An 18,166-nucleotide genomic window follows, 5' to 3' on the forward strand; every position below is an offset into this window, starting at 1 on the left:
TCCTCGTATGAACAGAAGATTATCAGAGTGAGTTTTACAAGTGTTAGGTGTGGATAAGGTAGCATTAGACTTCCACAAAATATACCACTTCTCACTAATCGCAGTTTTCAAAGCAGTTACTAGCTTCCAATATGTTTCAACAGCAAGTTCTGCATAAGACTAAGCTTCAACAGTTTTAAGTTTCACATAGAATTTTAGAAGTTTCAAGTTTCACATTATCATTCATAGATTGTATGATATGACACTATCAACCAATTTGTAGATTCATAGATTGCTCTATTCTTTCAATAAATGTTCTGCATGATTGGCGCCGTGTCAAAAACTATCAGCGTGGAATTGTGAAGCATTTCATTAAAAGAGCAAAAAGAATGATACAGACTCTTGTGCCCATCTCATTGTTTCAAAGAATGCTAGACTCTCTAAACTTCCTAAATGTTCAACTGGTATCTCTATAATGTGAGCCAGATTCTTATAATTCATAAATTCTCTGTAATGTAAGTTTTATCTCTAAAGCATATCCCCATGAATTTGAGAGCTGGAGCACCCCTTATGTCCATATACACTAAGGGTGCCTGCAATTATCTCAAACTATCAAGCAGCAAAATTTAATATATATAATGTCTTAGGTTAATGTAAAGGATGTTATTAGTATATTTACTAGAGAAGAATATTGATTATAATCCCATCTTTTTCCATATGCATCATGTCCTCTGTTTATGTAATTCTTCTACCCTATTATTTACTGCTTTAGGTTCCCAAGCTTGGCATAATACCTTTTAATAACCTATCATATGGAGGGAAATTTATATGCCTTCATAGGAAAAATGAAGAAAAAAATTTCTCACCATGAAAGTTTGACCAGTAATGAAGTGTGAAAACCACATTATATAAATGCAGGACTACCAATTAAGATATAGAAACATGGAGGAATAATTTTGATTACCTTCCTTTTCATTGCACAAAATTTGCAGCCAAGAAGATAAGCAATCCCATGTCATTCTGCTTGAGAGACTAGTTATGGTTGAACCCACATTTGTTTCACAAAGGATGTTACTCCTCTTATTGTGAGTTTGATTTTGAGATGGTTAACTTATATTAGACCCAAACATCAACTTATTTCCGGTTATCATGGGTCAGATATAACCCCTTCACCTGGTATGGCGGCAGACTTATGTAAAGAGGACATACGAAGAAGTAAATTTACATTGTCAACTGATCTTAAGATGAAACGACATTAACTATAACATTAAAACAACTTATGCAAAAACTGATGAATGGACATTATATGTAGGTTAAAGCAAATGGTTTTGTGGAATGTAGAACCTACAAAAAATAAAAAGTAATCACTGATATCAGGTTTGGTCAACACTTCTGCAAGCATATGCACATGAAGACATATCTGATTAACAGTGACTCCTTTTTTCTCTTTGAAAACAATATTTTTTAAGTGTTAGTTGTTAATGCCCTTCACATTTTAATTTAAAATTAACTAACTTTGGGTTTCAATAAATCTATGGAATGCACCATACTCCAACCTTAGCCTCATCTTTAAACATTCTTTTACACTAAACTATATAGAGCTAGCAAGCATGGCCCATATGAGAGTAGAAAAAAATGCCACACGAGAGCATGGGCATTTGGGATTCTTAATTAACTTCTTATAGGAGGAATTTTATTTTATTTTTTCATTTTTCGTTCTTTTTCCAAAAAAGGAAGCTATTTTTCTATAGGTGGACCAACAAAGGCAATAAGAATATGGTGAGTACAAATAGTTCTGGACATTGACTTTGAAAGATTTATCATAATTGACCCATAATTAACAATTTGTCACTTGTTAATATATTTGATTAGTTGACTGCCAAAAAAGGATATACAAATGCATTAAAAAAAGAGTGTTATATACTCTTACATATATTATCTTGCTTATAATTCCCTACAACATTATTGAAGTTGTTGTTTTGAGGAATGATGTTACCTTTACTTAAGGGTCATGTAATTACAAAAAGTAAAAAAGAAAAACTGCTATGCAAAAATCTTCCACCTTTTAACTTAACTTATACTCACTAGATAAATCAAATTTATGGTTAAGTAAGTCTCACACAATTTATATATTTTTGTTATTACTAATGATATTTCTTTACCGTCGATAAGAAAATAATTTCTTTCGATAGAGATGGTTGTCCTTCTCAATAAGCGACGTTCTCACTAATCGAATCATTCACCTCTTGGTAGTCCCGAAATATATAATAAAAGTTATCTAACCCTTTAAAAAATACATACGAGGATTGCAAGCTAAGCCAACATAACAAAAACCAGTCTCCTTTTTAGAATTTTCAATCTGCATGATGTCCCACTCACAACAACAACAGAGACGGTTAATATTATCTGAATGCTTGAAGAAGAACCAACTTCATGAAAGCTCTTTCTCATCTTCTGAATCTCATAAAACATCAATAGCTACAACTTCAACATCAACCCGCCAAAACCACTCTTTCTTTGGCCCCAAGCTTCTCTCATCATCATCAATATCTTCTTCTTCTCACCAACATTACTTAGAACAAGATGAACCTCATAGCCCACCTTTCCATTGTTGTTTTAATGTTTCTTCTACACGTTGGGGAGTTTCTTCTATGGCCACTCAAGTAGAATTCTCATCACTTCATTCTCCCTCTCACATCATTGTAAGTCTATTTCATTACCATTGCATCTCTTCATTACATAACTTTTCTTCATAATTTTTATCTCTGTATATACCATGCATGAATAGTAGTTGTTGTTTTACTCTCTATATATTATAATCTACTATAAGACAGTCCAATTCCAACTAGTATATCATGGCACATGATGCTATATATTTAAGTATTTTAGATAGGGATGGTTTGTTGTTATTTTTTTCCACCCTTTATTTTTGTTTGTTTAGTGAAGGGGAAACACTTATGATTATTAGTTTATTACATGCTATGTTTTTATTCTTAGATAAAGCAAGGTACATGTTAGTATTCAGTTCCTCATTTTCAGGAAACCGGAAAAGTATGTTCTTTTTCTGAAAACCACATTTCCTCATCTTTTTCTCTGTTTGCAGAGAAAAAAGAAAGTTACTGGGCAACAGCAAAAGAGAGAAGAGCTTGAAAGAGAGGTATTTGGATTCATCATATGTTACTATATAGTTGATTGCAACTTATTAATAATTACTATATATAGAATGTTTGCTGAAAATGCAATTCATGTTCATTAAGGAAGATGTCATAACTCACAACTAATTAACTTAGTGCCATTTAATGTCCCCTTAATGAAAAATTATGAAGTGTATTATTCTTTTTCAATAGGCCATTGTAGAAATGTAGAGCATAGCTATTTATATATAGGAGTAGTTTATGGGCTACCTTATTTTTCAATTCAATTAAGATGGAAGTAAAAAGTGTCACTGTCCTTTTGATAAAGAATTTCTTGATCATGTCAAAGTACAGCAATAATTAGTACAAACTTTGGAACTAGAAATTTGCTATTTATGCCGATGAAGAGGACGAGCAGTGAATGAAAACCATACCCCTCAACTGCATAGCTTTAAATTGGAAACTTTATGGAGTATAATAATTGTGTTCTAGTGGAGATACTCAACCAATTTGACAATAGAAGTGTATATATATTTAATGAGTTTAAATTTGGGAAATGCATATTCATTTCAAGGATATATAAGACATGTGACATTTTCAACTCAATGACAAAATTATATGACTTTTTGATGTAATAAACAGGTATCTATGCTACAAAAGTTGTTGGACCAAGAAGAAAAGATGCATGAAATTTTGGAGATGATGCATAATAGACCAAATGGTTCAACCATATCTATTCCTAATTTTCTTCCTCCCAAGGTAATATTAATGTTCACATTACTTTTATAGCAAATGTTAACCTGTGCTGTGTCCTTAGAACATATGTTTAAGATTCAAAAATAGTACATTTATTATATCGTAAAGAGATGTATTCGGCACATTAAAACTTATACCCCTTAATGATGGCATTTGTGCAGATGAGAGAACTCTTATCAGAGCTGGTTGTAGTTGAAGATGAGATAGCGCGACTCGAAAGCCAAATAAACCAACTTCAAGCTGGTTTGAAACATGAACAAAAAGTAAACAAAGAATCAAAGTCAAAAGCATGGAACCAAGGGGATTTGAGCTATTCTAACAATCATTTATCAACAGCAACAATTCCAAGTCCTAGTCCTATACACAGAAATGCTCATGAAAAGATGGCATTTGAAACTAAAGCATTGCATTTCATAAGCAAAGCTATAAAGGGTGATTACAATCTCAATGAATTCAGCATGAACAACAAAACAGGATTTTTGACAAATTCTGCTGAACAGAAAGAAGATAATTTTAATTTCCAAGATGTGAAATTTCAAGAAAGGCTTAAAAGAAAAAATGGGATTATGAAGCCTCTCTCACCCATGTGTGACCCCCGCAATCCATCACCTAAGGTATGTAGGCCTATGTTACCAATCATGTACTTAGCCTTATGTTCCTTAAATATAATGTTTCATGAATATCAAAATAGGGACAACTTTGATTTTTTTTAGGTATATCCAAAATGCATATATACAAAATAAGTGAGAAATAGATATATACAATGTTCAAAAGTTGATACATAAGCATCATATCTCTTTCCTTAATGAAAATGTAAGTTTAGTTTTGTACACAACTCATGTAAAGGGAAACAAAAATCTAACTTGATGCTCCAAAGATGCTACCATGGCTTTCAAAATAAAATTCATAAAACAAATCAAGCTTACTTTTATTTTGTAGTAATAAACAACAGTCAAATCTTATGTGACAAGAAGGCTGCTTGAATCAATTGATATCATTAGATAATTTCATTTCTTTATAAATTCATATCAAAATGCAAAAATGACCAAAGCCTTATAGGCCACATGGAATAAGTATTGTTGCCAATTATGTGAATTAGCTTATTTGCAGTCATTGTTCGATTTTCAGCTGAGGGAACGTAATCCGGAAATGTACTTAGACCTTCCAACTAGATCACTACTGGATCCACTTCTGTTAGAAGAGAATGACCTGAAATGGCAACCAAACAAGTTATCTGAGAGCATCATGAAGTGCTTGAATTTCATATATGTAAGACTATTCAGAACATCAAGAGCAATGGAATTGGAGAAGTCCGGTCCGGTTTCAAGGTCTATGCATTCTTCTTTAAGCTCAAGAAGCTTCAGAGTGGATACTGTGTCAAATCCAAAATTAAGCCTTGTAATGCAAAGAGAATCATCAAGGCAGCAAGATCCATATGGTATTTTTGATACTGAAGAGTCTATTCCAAGGGATATTGGTCCTTACAAGAACCTGGTTATATTCACCTCCAGCTCTATGGATCCTAAGTTTATCTCAAGTCCTTCATCTATTCCATTATTAAGAAAGTTGAGGTATGGAATGAATGATGAGAATTAATATTTGAGAACTATGTAAGTTCTAGCTGACAATTAATATCATGGTACAATGACAAAATTCATGATAAGTTTCTTTTGGAGTACAGGATTTTGACGAGCAATCTTCAGACAGTTGATTTGAAAAGCCTTACTTACCAACAAAAATTAGCATTCTGGATCAACCTTTACAATGCTTGTATCATGCATGTATGTAAAAAAAACTTTTCTGTCATGTTTTAATGTGTGTATTTATAAACTTTATTTCTTTACATTAAAATCAGTTCATCAGTTGTTTTGGAATACAATTTATATATGGCCAATCTGGTGAATGAGAATTCTTAGACATGGATCATGACTATAACTAATCTACTACTTATTTCAGGGATTTATCCAATATGGGGTGCCATCCACGCCAGAAAAGCTACTTACATTGTTGAACAAGGTACACTACAAAAGTCAAAAATTATGATATACATGTTAGTTGTCCTGTTTGCAGCATCTTAAACTCTGCTAGATCCAGTGACAATTAATGCCGAAATTAAAAGGGGAATGTTAACAAGTGCATTAAAGATATTGTTTAAGGAAAGAAAAAAACTTGTTTAATGTTTTCAGACTTAGACAAGTGCTGGACTTAGTTTTCCAAGACTAACTTTCTTTTTCTATTCCTTAAACAATGTCATTAAAAGATTAGGAGAGAAAAGATTACATCAGATTCTAAGCATTTAATGTTGAATTGAATTGAATTGCTTTCTGTGTAGGCAACCCTCAATGTAGGAGGCCACATGATAAATGCTCAAGAAATAGAGCATTTCATTTTAAGGAAACGAGTTACTTATATGAAAGAGGTAAACTTGATCAGTCAATTCCATCTACTAGTTCTTTTTATATGTATGTATAAACAATTGAGGTGAATAATAGTTGTAGTTAACTATGTTATTATTGTATGCCTCATGATTTAGGTGGTACATAAGAAGGGTGAGTTTGATGAGAAAGAATCAGTTGTTCGTGAACTTTATGGACTTGAGTCTATAAATCCTAATGTCACATTTGCACTGTGCTGTGGAACTCGTTCTTCACCAGCTGTAAATCATAACTACCTTCAATTTATGAAAATGAGTAAGTTATGTATATGCAGAATATAACAATGATGTTAAAAATGTGCACTTTATGCAGGTTAGGATCTACACAAGTGATGGTGTTATAGCTGAATTAGAGAAATCAAAACTAGACTATTTGCAGGCTTCTATTTTGGCTACTAGTACCAAAAGGGTTGCATTCCCTGAACTCCTTTTGAGAAACATGTATGATTTTGCAATGGACACAGATTCATTAGTGGAATGGATATTCAATCAGTTACCTGCATCTGGGACTCTAAGGAAATCAATGGTGGATTGCTTCAGAGGCTATAGTAATGTCAAGGCTTCTACCATTGTTGAAAAGATACCTTATGACTATGATTTCCAGTACTTGTTGGCAATGTAAATAAACATGTTCTTGTTTCTTGTTTCTTGTTTATAGTTACATGTAAGACTTCCGGTATATGAAAAAGTACAAGGGTTATAAAGAATTAGAGAATTCTTTATAGCATATCAAGTCTTTTTAGATGATTCACATCGATTGAATTAACTTATTTTTTTTTTTTTGAATTTCGGTATACAACGATTACTTTCACACACAAAAATATAAAACCTTATTGCATTTTAATCAAAACATTAATTTTGACCAAAAAAATGAAAACATCATCTGGGCCGGGGCTAGTAATTCCGCAGAGAAGCACTATTAAAGATATTATTTTTTGTACTCACTAATGGGCCATTTAGAATGACACTACAGCCCAGTCACTTTTCTTCAAGGTGAGATATAATTACAAAATTTGAAGGTTTCATCTGGCAGGACCAGACAAACAACAATCAACTCATAAATTAATTACTCTACTAAGATTTTAATCCAATTTTTTGTCACATAATGTACCAATCTAAAAGACTATTAAATTATTGATGATTTTTTTCTAGCTACATCTTTCACATAAGATAATTTTATCTCTAACATAGTAAACTAACACAATATTATCTATACGCTAGACTCAAATTCTAATTCTAATAAACTACAATAATCAAATGTAAGATTTTTATGAATAATACTACTTCTCTTCTTATTGTCTGAAACTCTTGGTGATGTAAATTTTTTAAAGGTTTAACTCACTCTTCATCCAAATATTAATATTTCTTCAATAAGTATGTCTATTTGACTAATTATTTTTTGTTCAAGAAAATAGTCTTTTAACATGAGAAATCAAACCGACAGACCCTTACATATTTATATTGGGAAATTTTGAAGAAGAAAAAATGTTTCCAATATTTGTTGTAGCAGCTGTGATAAAAGGGACAACATTCTCTTTTCATCATTAATAAAGAGATAAAAGCAAATGGTAAATAACGGAAAGTGCACATGCATGCAATGCACTAATGTGATTGATTTGAATCATTTGATGCTGTGTAATTAAGCACCAAGCAAGTGTGGCCGAAGCATTTCTCGTATATATGCTTACAACTAGAGAAAAAACAGAACTTGTTCCATATCAGACAGACCCCACTTCTTTATATGTTTTCATGTCATTAAACAAATGAATGGTCAACTTAACTCATAAATCATGCAATGTACTTTCTTGTGAAATCTCATATCTATGTAGAGCATATATATATTTGGACCGTATTGGCTGGTTTTGCTGCATCAGAATCACATCCCGTCATTCATATCAATACTTTTGTAATTTTCGAAATGTTCAACAGCTTTTTTTTATACTATATACATGTGCATATTATACTTTAACAGTTCAATTTGTCACTTTCTGCACAAAAGAAACACTTGTAAAAACTCAATTTAACACTATTTTGTTATAGCTAAATTTGAACCACTTGATGAAAAATGAGTAAATTAAAAATTCATCTTTATGATCTAGCTGCTTCTCAAAAGTTGGCAACACGAATCTTAGTTAATTATGAAATACTGAAATGAAAGAAAAAGGGTCAAAAGAAAAGGTCCAATAATGAGTCAAATTAAACATGATTAAAATAAATTACCATGTGCATGCTTGCTTCTTTTGTTTTTAACTTAGTCTCTTTTAACTTTTGGGGTTACCATAAATGAATATAAGGACAGGGCCTGGTTATGGAGCTTGTCATTATGCATAAGAAAAGTATAAATGGTTAAATGATGAGTGTTCACTTCACTCTTCATCATGAAGGGACAAGCTTTCACGTTGAGTCCAGAGAATATACAAGAGTGGCAATGGCGTGAATAAAGAGAAAGCAGGGTGGCAAAAGAGAGAATAAAATAAGTATAGTGAGTGAGTGAGTGAAAGAAAAGAAAGGTTGACAGTGACATGTAGGAAATATATATCGTCTCAAACTATGTCCCAAATTTTATCTCATATCAATGATAATAAAGTAAAAATAAAAACAAAGTAAATAACGAAGGTTTAAATTTTTAAGTAATGTATGAATAAGATCTGAGACATGATTTGAAACATTAAATTTTGATTATATGGAGTGAGGGCCCTTTTGCGCAATGCCACAATGGCCCACAAACCCAGGGCAGGGTCTGGAACTGGAATGGTTTAATGGTGGCTCCAGCTTTTTGATGGTAGCTGCCGCAAGTATAGGGTTCTGTAGTGACCTAATATTATAGGGTGACCTCACTATAATGAAAAAGCCCTATAGCTGCCCACTTTATTGAACAAATATAATGTTCCTTTTGTAGTGTTTTTTAATGCCGTCTAAAATATATTTGTTCTCTTTTATATCATTTTTAATTTTAATAAAATAAACCACAAATTTAGTTATTTTATATTTATTATTTAAAAAAATAAAGCATTAATTTATTCGTATTATTATTATAATATTTGTCAATTTCGCACTTATCTCATAATGACGTTAATTAAATTGATATTAGAATATGTGAAAGGTGAAGGGGTTAGTGAGGTATACGAGGCAAGGAAAGATTACGTGAGCAAGAGATGTGGGAAGTGAGAGTTTTGGGGCATTGAACCTGTCTACCTGCACCAGATCTTTTGCTTAAACACAGTTATGATCATATCTTCCTTTTCCAATGAACTCTAAATCCACACAACACTCATTTCATTCAATTCCCTCACACAACACTCAAAATAAGGATGATGGAAGTATATATAATTATGATGATTATAATCATAATTCATTAATGAAACATTGGATTCGAGGATTTGGGTTTTATCTCAATACACTATTGCATCAATTTAGATCTTTGTTTCTAGAGAAGCATGCTACAAAAAAGTAGGAGATGACGGGGTAGGGCTTTTTACATTTTTCTTCTCATCATGCCTTATTATTACTATTTTTCATACTCATTTTTTTACCAATATGGTAATGATGCCAATTTTTCATTGTAGGTTTAATAGTCACAAATTTTATTCATTTAAACAATCTTTCTAATCATGAATTATGACATGGTTTGGGTACGAATTGAAACGGTTAATTTGAGTACTGTGGATTCTCGTGAAATTAACAATGCACAAAGTTGTAGTGAGATTGAGAAATGGAAATATTGCTGAAAACATTTTCGATCTTTCCTTGGACAATATTTTCTATGTCATGAAGAAGTTTATAATGCCGATAAAAATGAAGGAAAGTGGATTTTCAACCCAAAAACACCAATTTCTAAAAAGAAAAGGAGAAAAATGTGAAATATGGGGATCTTATGTTGCTTCAGTAAGTATTGGGATCATTTAATTTACTCAGTTTTGGGAAATCCGGTTTTGTCTTCACTATCTTTTGAATTCCAATACAAGTCCAATCATATTTATTCATTTCGTGCTCTTGGGAAAGCAAGATATATGTGTATGGCCGAAGCAACAACACATGATAATGAATAATAAAATTCTTTCAAGTGTCAAAACAAAAGTCTCAATGTTCTAAAAATTAATGAAAAAATTGAGTAACTGATTTCATATCATGTGAGATTAATTAGTTTTAACCTTAGCCCTTCATTTGGAAGGTTGAAATAGAAGAGAAAAGTTGAGGAGAAATGTCATCTTTCTTTTATTTGATTTTAGAGAGAGTTTGAGAGAAGAGATAAAAAATGAGGGGCTCCACAAAATCTCTTTCTCCTCCTATGAGGAGAAAATGGGAGGGGAAGAGGGAACTAGATCTATTGTCTCAAACTGTATCTCAAATTATGTCATGTACCAATAATATTGAAACAAAAAATAAAAAGTAATGAATATTTAGTTTTTTTAATTGACATTAAATATTTTCATTGATCTTTAACATGATTTGAAATATAATTTGGGACAACAGATCCTTATCCTAATGAAAAGCATAGGACAAAAATCAATTTTTTTCCTATACAACACTAAAATCCACTTTATTTTCATCTTTTTCTCTCATTCTCACTTATTTCTCTCTGCTTGTTTTTTCTCCCAACAAAAGTCGTGTATGTGATAATAAGGTGCTAAATTTTACTGTTAACTATTAAATTTAGAGAAAAATGTATGAATGTATAAATTTATAAGTTTTATATACTATTATCGTATTATTTATTATTCATATTTAAAAATCATCAAATTATTAAAACATAATACAAATGAATTATGAATAAAGTATTGATTATGTATAATTATTTACAATAAGGATTTAATATATATACACTAATAATATAAATGACATTGTGAGCAAATTATTTATCGTTCATCTGTTAATTATTATTAACTCTCAAACAAAAGTAATATAAATCAACTGTTGATGATGAACTAACAATATAAAAAAATTTACATTGTCTTGCATAAATTTTAAACTCTCACAATAATAATAGTGTACATATATTATTCTCTTAAATTTATTGAGAGGTAATAGATTTAGATTCTCAGTGTTTTATTTACATTTTCAACTCTTTATCTTCGGTTCTAATGGTTGATTATCTAACTATTATGTTTAATTTTTGGCCATGGTAAAATATATAAATTATGAACAAAATCATATCAAGGGCAACACTCAACAGTCAGCAATAATAATAAGCTTTTTAAATAAAGTAAGCTTTTTAAATAAAGTAAGTAATTAAGATAGTTTAAAATGTATGCACCATTAATATCAAAGTTTTGTAACATTGTTGATATATTATTCATTATTAATTTGTATTACTTTTATTTAAGAGTTAATAATAATTAAAATATGAATGGTTGAAGATTTGCTGACAGTGTAAAAAATATTTACTCTGACATAGTATATATATTAAATCCTAATTAAGGTATATGGTGCTAGCTAATTAAGATTAGATACACTCTTATTTTCTATTTATTTTAAGATATATATATTTTATTCATTTCAAAGGAGTCTATTTTTATATTTTGATAATTACTTATTTTTTCAAATATCATTTTCAGCTTGGTGTATCAACATGAGTTTCGTCCACAGTTTCGCTAGGTAAAAAAAAATGAAGAAATTTACTGGATTCTTCAAAAAATAAAATATAAGATATGCAATGAAATAAAATTAGAATTAATATAAGACACTAAATATTGGGACAGATGATATACATGAGAAATACTTTCACTCATTAGGAGAGTCACACAAAAACTAAAAAAGTACCAAAAAAGAGAAATATGGACTTACGTTAGTTTAGACGTTAAAGGTAACGGGTCATAATCGTTTTAGCAATCATTGTAGCACATTGCTATCTGCTACTTCTTCACCTTCACTTCCATTTCAACTTTCAATCCTACCAGAATCTGCACTACACTACACTACACTACACTACCTTAACCAAAAACCACACCCCATAACTTATTTTCCCCATCACGCATCTAAGGTAATAGCCAAAAACAAAAACAAATTTACTCAACATCATTTTTCTTGCTAGCTAGGTATTTTATGTGTAGTTTTTTTCCATCCAGTAAATTAATGCAACGCAGATATAGTCCTTGTTCTTTCTGTGTTTTTTATCGTATATATGCATATCAAGGTGTTTTTAAGAACCAGCAAAGTTTCTAGGTAGATCCATTATTTATGGAGTGGTTGGAGATCATTCATATCAACAGCTAGGGTTTAATGAGACGTTGTATGTCATGTGATGAGAACTACTTAAACTTGTTCTTAATTTGTTTGTTTTAGTGGTTTGTTGTAGGTTTCATGTTCATTAATCTTACCGACACATACATAGAATGGGAAGTTGCACTGTTTGGTTTGGTGGTGGTTGGAATAGTTTGATACTGGAAGCTAGCTAGGTGCGTGAGGGAGGAGAGAATTATTGATGCTTTCGGCGCTTTGTAAATAAGGCTTACCCTCTACACAAATAATAATAAATCGTAGAACAACACCGGTAGATTAATACAAGGTACCAAATAAACCACCCTCTATAACTCTCTTCTAACTGCAACTTCTTTTCAAGCTGGATTCTAATTTCTCTCTACATTACTTTCTTTTACTCACAGTTTTCCTTTTTCATCACTTGTAATTTTTTGTAAGTTATTTTTTGTTTTTTTCTCTGTTGGGTCGAAATTATGTTCATAGATTTATATTCAATACTGGGTTTGTGACATTTATCCTATATATGAATTTATAGGTTTCTGAATATCTGAACTTGGTTGGAATGAGCAGCTTAAGGCCTGAATTGCATGTTGCACAACAACTAAGACGTGATAAGTTGAGAATCCACGAGACTAGTAGTTCTCAGCATCAACATCTACAACAAGAGTTCCCCAACAATCTTGAACAGTATTTATCTTTGCACCCAGAGTTCAACTTGGATCTCCTTCAAGCTCGGGATATTAATAATAATGTTAGAAACGCCAACATTCTTGATGAGGCACCTCTTTATTCATCTGAAGTGATTCCTCCTCATCAATATGCTTCATTTCCCCATTCATCATCCACCATTATTCATTCTTCCCCAAAACAACAGTGTGGTAATTGGATGGTAAATCATGGAAGCACTTCTTCTTCTGTGGCTAACCAAAGCAATAATCTCAACTCTATTCTGCCCTTTGAGCTCAACAATAATATGTCTACACACCAGAAGCACTATGATCACAAGCCTAGCTGTAATACTAATATTGTAGTCACGGATGCACAGTCTTCTTCGCCTTCACTGTATCAGAATTCTTTGCAAGACATATTTAAGTCTTCTTCTATCAGTGGTAACACCTCAGAAATGGCTTCACTTCAAGAAAATCAAGGCATTTTGGGAGGGAATGCTAGTGAGTCTGTACTTTATCACCAAAGCTATGCAAATCAAGCAAATATGTGGACTAATCAAAATAGTTTCAATGACAAGATGATCAATGGACAACAACAACAGCAACAGAAACACGGCAGGAATGTGTTCAGTGATTCCAAAAATCCTCAAGGGTTGTCCTTATCACTCTCATCAAATTCACTATCTAACCCTTGTTCTCAGTTTGAATTCGACACTCAGTCACTAAGTGGCGTTTCAAAGCATGTGAAATCATTTCAAGAGTCTATCCCTATGGGAATACCTTCAAACAATACTACTCATAGAAATATTGGTCCTCTTGGCCCTTTCACTGGATATGCTACCATTCTCAAGTGTTCAAGGTTCTTGAAGCCTTGCCAAGAGCTTTTAGATCAACTTTGCTCACGATGCCGAGGACTCAGTGCTTCTACTTCTGCTGATGTTGATGAAAATTGGGTTGCTGAAAAACGTGGCATTTCAGGTGCTTCATCCTTTACCTTGTTCTATAATTCAAACGAAGATACTGCTGCTGATGGTGGAGCCTTGAGGAGCTTCTGTATTTCTTCTCGGCCGGAGTGCCAAATGAATAAGGCAAATCTACTGTTCATGCAAGAGGAGGTTGGTTTTCATGAACCTTTTAACTTGTTTTATGATTTTACTTTTATGCGTCTTGTATGTTTTTGGCATGGTGATTGGAAATTACTGTTTGTAACATGATAAAAAAGACCAGGTACTTTAACACTACCGTGTGCAACAAGTAGTCATTGGTTTGGTGTCAGTAAACTTTGGTCGCTCTTCTTTGCCAAGATACAATTTGTTTTGACATATAGAGAATATGTGGAACACCAAATTGCATCATTTCCTGTATATTTTGAATATGTACTTTGATAAAAAGGTGTTATTGTTGTATGCTTTTTATTATGTTTGCTATGGTTATAGTTCTAATCTCATGTGAAAAATAAAGGGCAAATGGATTAATAATATCATCACATTGTATGACTTTTGGGATGTTGGTAATGCTATTATTCTCTACCCTTTGAGTTTTTGGTAAATGGTAAAATTGTAATGGGATGTTCGGTTTTCATTACCTAGGCTCTCTCTAGTCAAATCAAGCCTTTTTATAAGTAAAACAGATTTTATTAAGAAAACTATCATTGTTGGCAAGACAAGAAAGATCAAAGAAGAGCAAGAGAGAAAACAACTCCACTTAAAGAACAACCACCGAAGAAAAAAAACAAGAACTGCCACCATAACGAAATAATAAAAACAACAAAACCAAACCTAGAAACGAAACCCAGCTACCAAAGCTAAAATCAATAAAAGCCAAGAAAACCACCACCACACAAAGAAGAAACAACTCCAGCGCCAAGATCAAGTCTTTTTTTTATTATCTTGTATATGTTTGGTTGTTGTTGATCTCATCTATTCCATTCTTTTTTCAACTTTCACTATCATACTTGAGGTTTAATCTCCTCTGAACGAGGTGTTACTTCATCTTTACTACTAAACCCAAAGACTCCTCAAAATTTGGAAACAAGAGAGTCAAAAGTAAAATTGATATGGTCCAATTTTTCGAATGAATTGGTTTTGATGTGTTCTTATAGTGTCTGTATTTGATGTTCTAATTAGACTGCACATCATCCATTTTATGTTATTCTGGTCATACTTTTTCAATGTAAAGTTCATATATATATATTCCATCTCATGCTTCTCTTTTTCTTAGGTAACACTTTGGTACTCTTGACAGAATATTTGTGATTTCTAAGAAAATCTGATTTGCCTCATTTAATTGAATCAATCTATGCATATCATGAACATTGAGCAGGATTTTGATTTAGCTGATGAATAAGGAGATATAATAGGTTATGAAAGAGTGATAGTGTTGCTGTTTTTTTACCTTTAAACTGTGTACATTCCACTTTTTTCAAAAGTTCAATAATTTGTTTGTTCAAAACTCGAGAAAAAGTTTGAAGAAATGCCCTACCTGATAGCTGCCAACTTGCATAAGTTGCTGGTTTATAAAAACTTCCAAAACTCTAATAATTATTAGTGGTTAGTTTCTGTCATCTACCTCAGCATGATTGTGATCTTTTTACCAAAATAATTGTGGTTGTTATAACAATATACAAGTATCTTGTTATTATGCCTTACACACAATTGTTTTACATTATAATGCTTGCTAATCCTTAAATAATTAGCTCTAGTATAAGTAGGATAGCATACTCTTGTAGTGTGCCTTGAGTAATATCAATCTTCTTCTTTCAACAAATGATTATGAAATTTTGATGAATTTCTCATGTAATAAGTTCAAATATTTATTGGTCTGGATTATAGAATTCTATGGCTGATACTAATCCTAGTTATGATTTATGCAAATGCTTTGCATTGGTCCATAATAAGGTTACAAGGAGGTACAGGCAATATCATCAACAAATGCAAATGGTGGTTTCATCCTTCGAATCAGTCGCGGGTCTTAGTTCTGCTACCCCTTACATCTCCTTGGCTCTCAAATCAGTATCAAGACATTTCAAATGCCTTAAAAATGGTATCTCAAACCAGGTCAAGCTTGTATGTGAAGTCTTGGGAGAGGATTCATCCATACCAACCACTAGTACCACTACTAGTAGCGGTAAATTTGACACTAACATTGCAAGACTAAGGTGCATGGACCAAAGCTCTCAAAAGAACAAATCTGGTGGAAGTAACATGGACATTGTTGAATCACAACAACACTTGTGGAGGCCACAGAGAGGCTTACCGGATCGTGCAGTGACAATACTTAAAGCTTGGTTGTTTGAGCATTTTCTTCATCCGTATGCCCTCTGGCTTTGTGACCCGAATAGTTTGAAATCATGAATATTCTGTTTGAAATCATGAAATCATGAATATTTGGTTTTCTTTTGCTGTTCAATTTTCTTTTCAGGTACCCCTCAGACACTGATAAACACATGTTGGCTTCTCAAACAGGTCTCTCACGAAACCAGGTGGGGGTCTACTCCTTTTGATTTCATTATCATGTCTATACTCCTTTTTCTATTTACTTGATGGAATTTGTATGTGACATTCTCTTGTGGTGACTTCTAAGTGGGTCCATTCCGTAGGCCAATTATTTAGGTACATATTTCTAACCCAAAATTTTACTGCATAGCTATGAAACTAAAAGTTAGGTGGTAAAATGTAACAATTCTTAATAAACTTAATGTACCATATATGTCAATGCTACATTGAATGAGTTGACACATTGATCGATATAGAATTCGGGTTGAATGCAGAAAGTTTGGATAACTCATATCGTAAAATATATGATAAAATTGTCCAAGTGTTTTGGGCTTGTTTGGAGGAGACCATTCCACGGTACAAAGAGTAGATCAAATAGAGTTAGTGAGGTAGACGGAGAGCAAGGAAAACTATAAGTGAAACGTTTAAGATGATTTAGAGATCAATATTTTATCAATGAAGATCGAAATATTGTGGCGTTAGCCGACCCTACTTGATAAGACTAAGGCTGGTTGTAGAAAAATTCATTGTGTAAATTAAATTAACTTTTGGATTGTGATATTATACTCCTCTTTGATTTTAGTCCTTGAAGTTACTGTCATAAGAATTTGTTAAGTTGTTGATTTTACAAAATATGTATCAACTTAATCTTTCTTTAACTTCTGGAATAACCATTGTACTTATTAAATGGCAGGTATCAAATTGGTTTATCAATGCACGAGTTCGTGTGTGGAAGCCAATGGTTGAGGAAATACACAATCTTGAAACAAAAGGCACGACAACAGGTGCCAACAATAATCCTAGTAAAAATGAGGGAACATCTTGTGTTTCCGAAGGTAGCAGCAGCCGCAAGTTTGGAGAAAGGGGTTATTCAAATGACGAACATGGGAATCTAGAGAAACGGTCTAAATTTGAGATGGCATCAAGCATGGAAGGAACACTGATGGGTTTTACGCCGTATCGACATGGTGGTGGGCCGTATCGACATGGTGGTGGAGGACTTGGATCAGTGTCACTAACTTTGGGTTTGATGCATGACGTTGAAGGTGTGCAGCACCAACAGCAACAGTTACAGCAGGAGCAGGAGCAGCAACTTAGGGGTCATTTTGGAGGGCACATGATCCATGATTTTGTGGGTTGATTCATACATATAATCATGATATTATTTAAGGGAAGGGAGAGTGGATAGTGTGTAATTTTATCTTTATTTAAATTAAGTGCCTAACCTTCCAGCTTTGAAAGTTTGAACTTCTCTTCTATAATAACAAGAATAGATATCATCCCATTTGCTCTTCTTAAACTTAAGTATTGACGCTTATATAAGTGATGTGCTCTTACTGGTTATAATAGTGTTCTAATGGGTGAGTAGCATAAAATAGAAGATTGTAAAGTTTATTTTAGAAAAATTGATGGTTCCTTCATAAAAATATAAAATAGCTAAATTACTTAATTGGAAGTATGAAAAATGGCAAATTAAAATGTGAATTTCATTTAAGAATAAAG

At 32.4% G+C, this 18,166-nt stretch overlaps 2 protein-coding genes across 6 annotated transcripts; both read left to right on the forward strand.

Annotated features, from left to right (window-relative positions):
- On the forward strand, positions 2,305 to 7,020 carry LOC109351686. Of its 2 annotated transcripts, none has more exons than XM_019593243.1 (10): positions 2,305 to 2,681; positions 3,083 to 3,136; positions 3,756 to 3,872; positions 4,031 to 4,483; positions 4,998 to 5,440; positions 5,551 to 5,650; positions 5,826 to 5,885; positions 6,202 to 6,288; positions 6,403 to 6,525; positions 6,617 to 7,020. In XM_019593243.1, the coding sequence occupies exons 1-10, from the start codon at positions 2,343 to 2,345 to the stop codon at positions 6,923 to 6,925; spliced, it is 2,085 nt and encodes a 694-aa protein (XP_019448788.1). In that variant the 5' UTR covers positions 2,305 to 2,342; the 3' UTR covers positions 6,926 to 7,020. The 2 variants fall into 2 exon arrangements, with proteins under 2 accessions (XP_019448788.1, XP_019448789.1); XM_019593244.1 differs by having other exon boundaries at positions 2,329 to 2,681; positions 6,424 to 6,525.
- On the forward strand, positions 12,126 to 17,863 carry LOC109351685 (BEL1-like homeodomain protein 8). 4 transcript variants are annotated; one of them, XM_019593242.1, is made up of 6 exons: positions 12,126 to 12,283; positions 13,037 to 13,458; positions 13,498 to 14,284; positions 16,067 to 16,479; positions 16,590 to 16,650; positions 17,358 to 17,862. In XM_019593242.1, the coding sequence occupies exons 2-6, from the start codon at positions 13,064 to 13,066 to the stop codon at positions 17,802 to 17,804; spliced, it is 2,103 nt and encodes a 700-aa protein (XP_019448787.1). In that variant the 5' UTR covers positions 12,126 to 12,283; positions 13,037 to 13,063; the 3' UTR covers positions 17,805 to 17,862. The 4 variants fall into 4 exon arrangements, with proteins under 4 accessions (XP_019448787.1, XP_019448785.1, XP_019448784.1 ...); XM_019593240.1 differs by having other exon boundaries at positions 12,126 to 12,287; positions 13,035 to 14,284; positions 17,358 to 17,863; XM_019593239.1 differs by having other exon boundaries at positions 13,037 to 14,284; positions 17,358 to 17,863.

This window comes from Lupinus angustifolius, chromosome LG07 (genome assembly GCF_001865875.1).
Source record: "Lupinus angustifolius cultivar Tanjil chromosome LG07, LupAngTanjil_v1.0, whole genome shotgun sequence".
Taxonomy (NCBI): domain Eukaryota; kingdom Viridiplantae; phylum Streptophyta; class Magnoliopsida; order Fabales; family Fabaceae; genus Lupinus; species Lupinus angustifolius.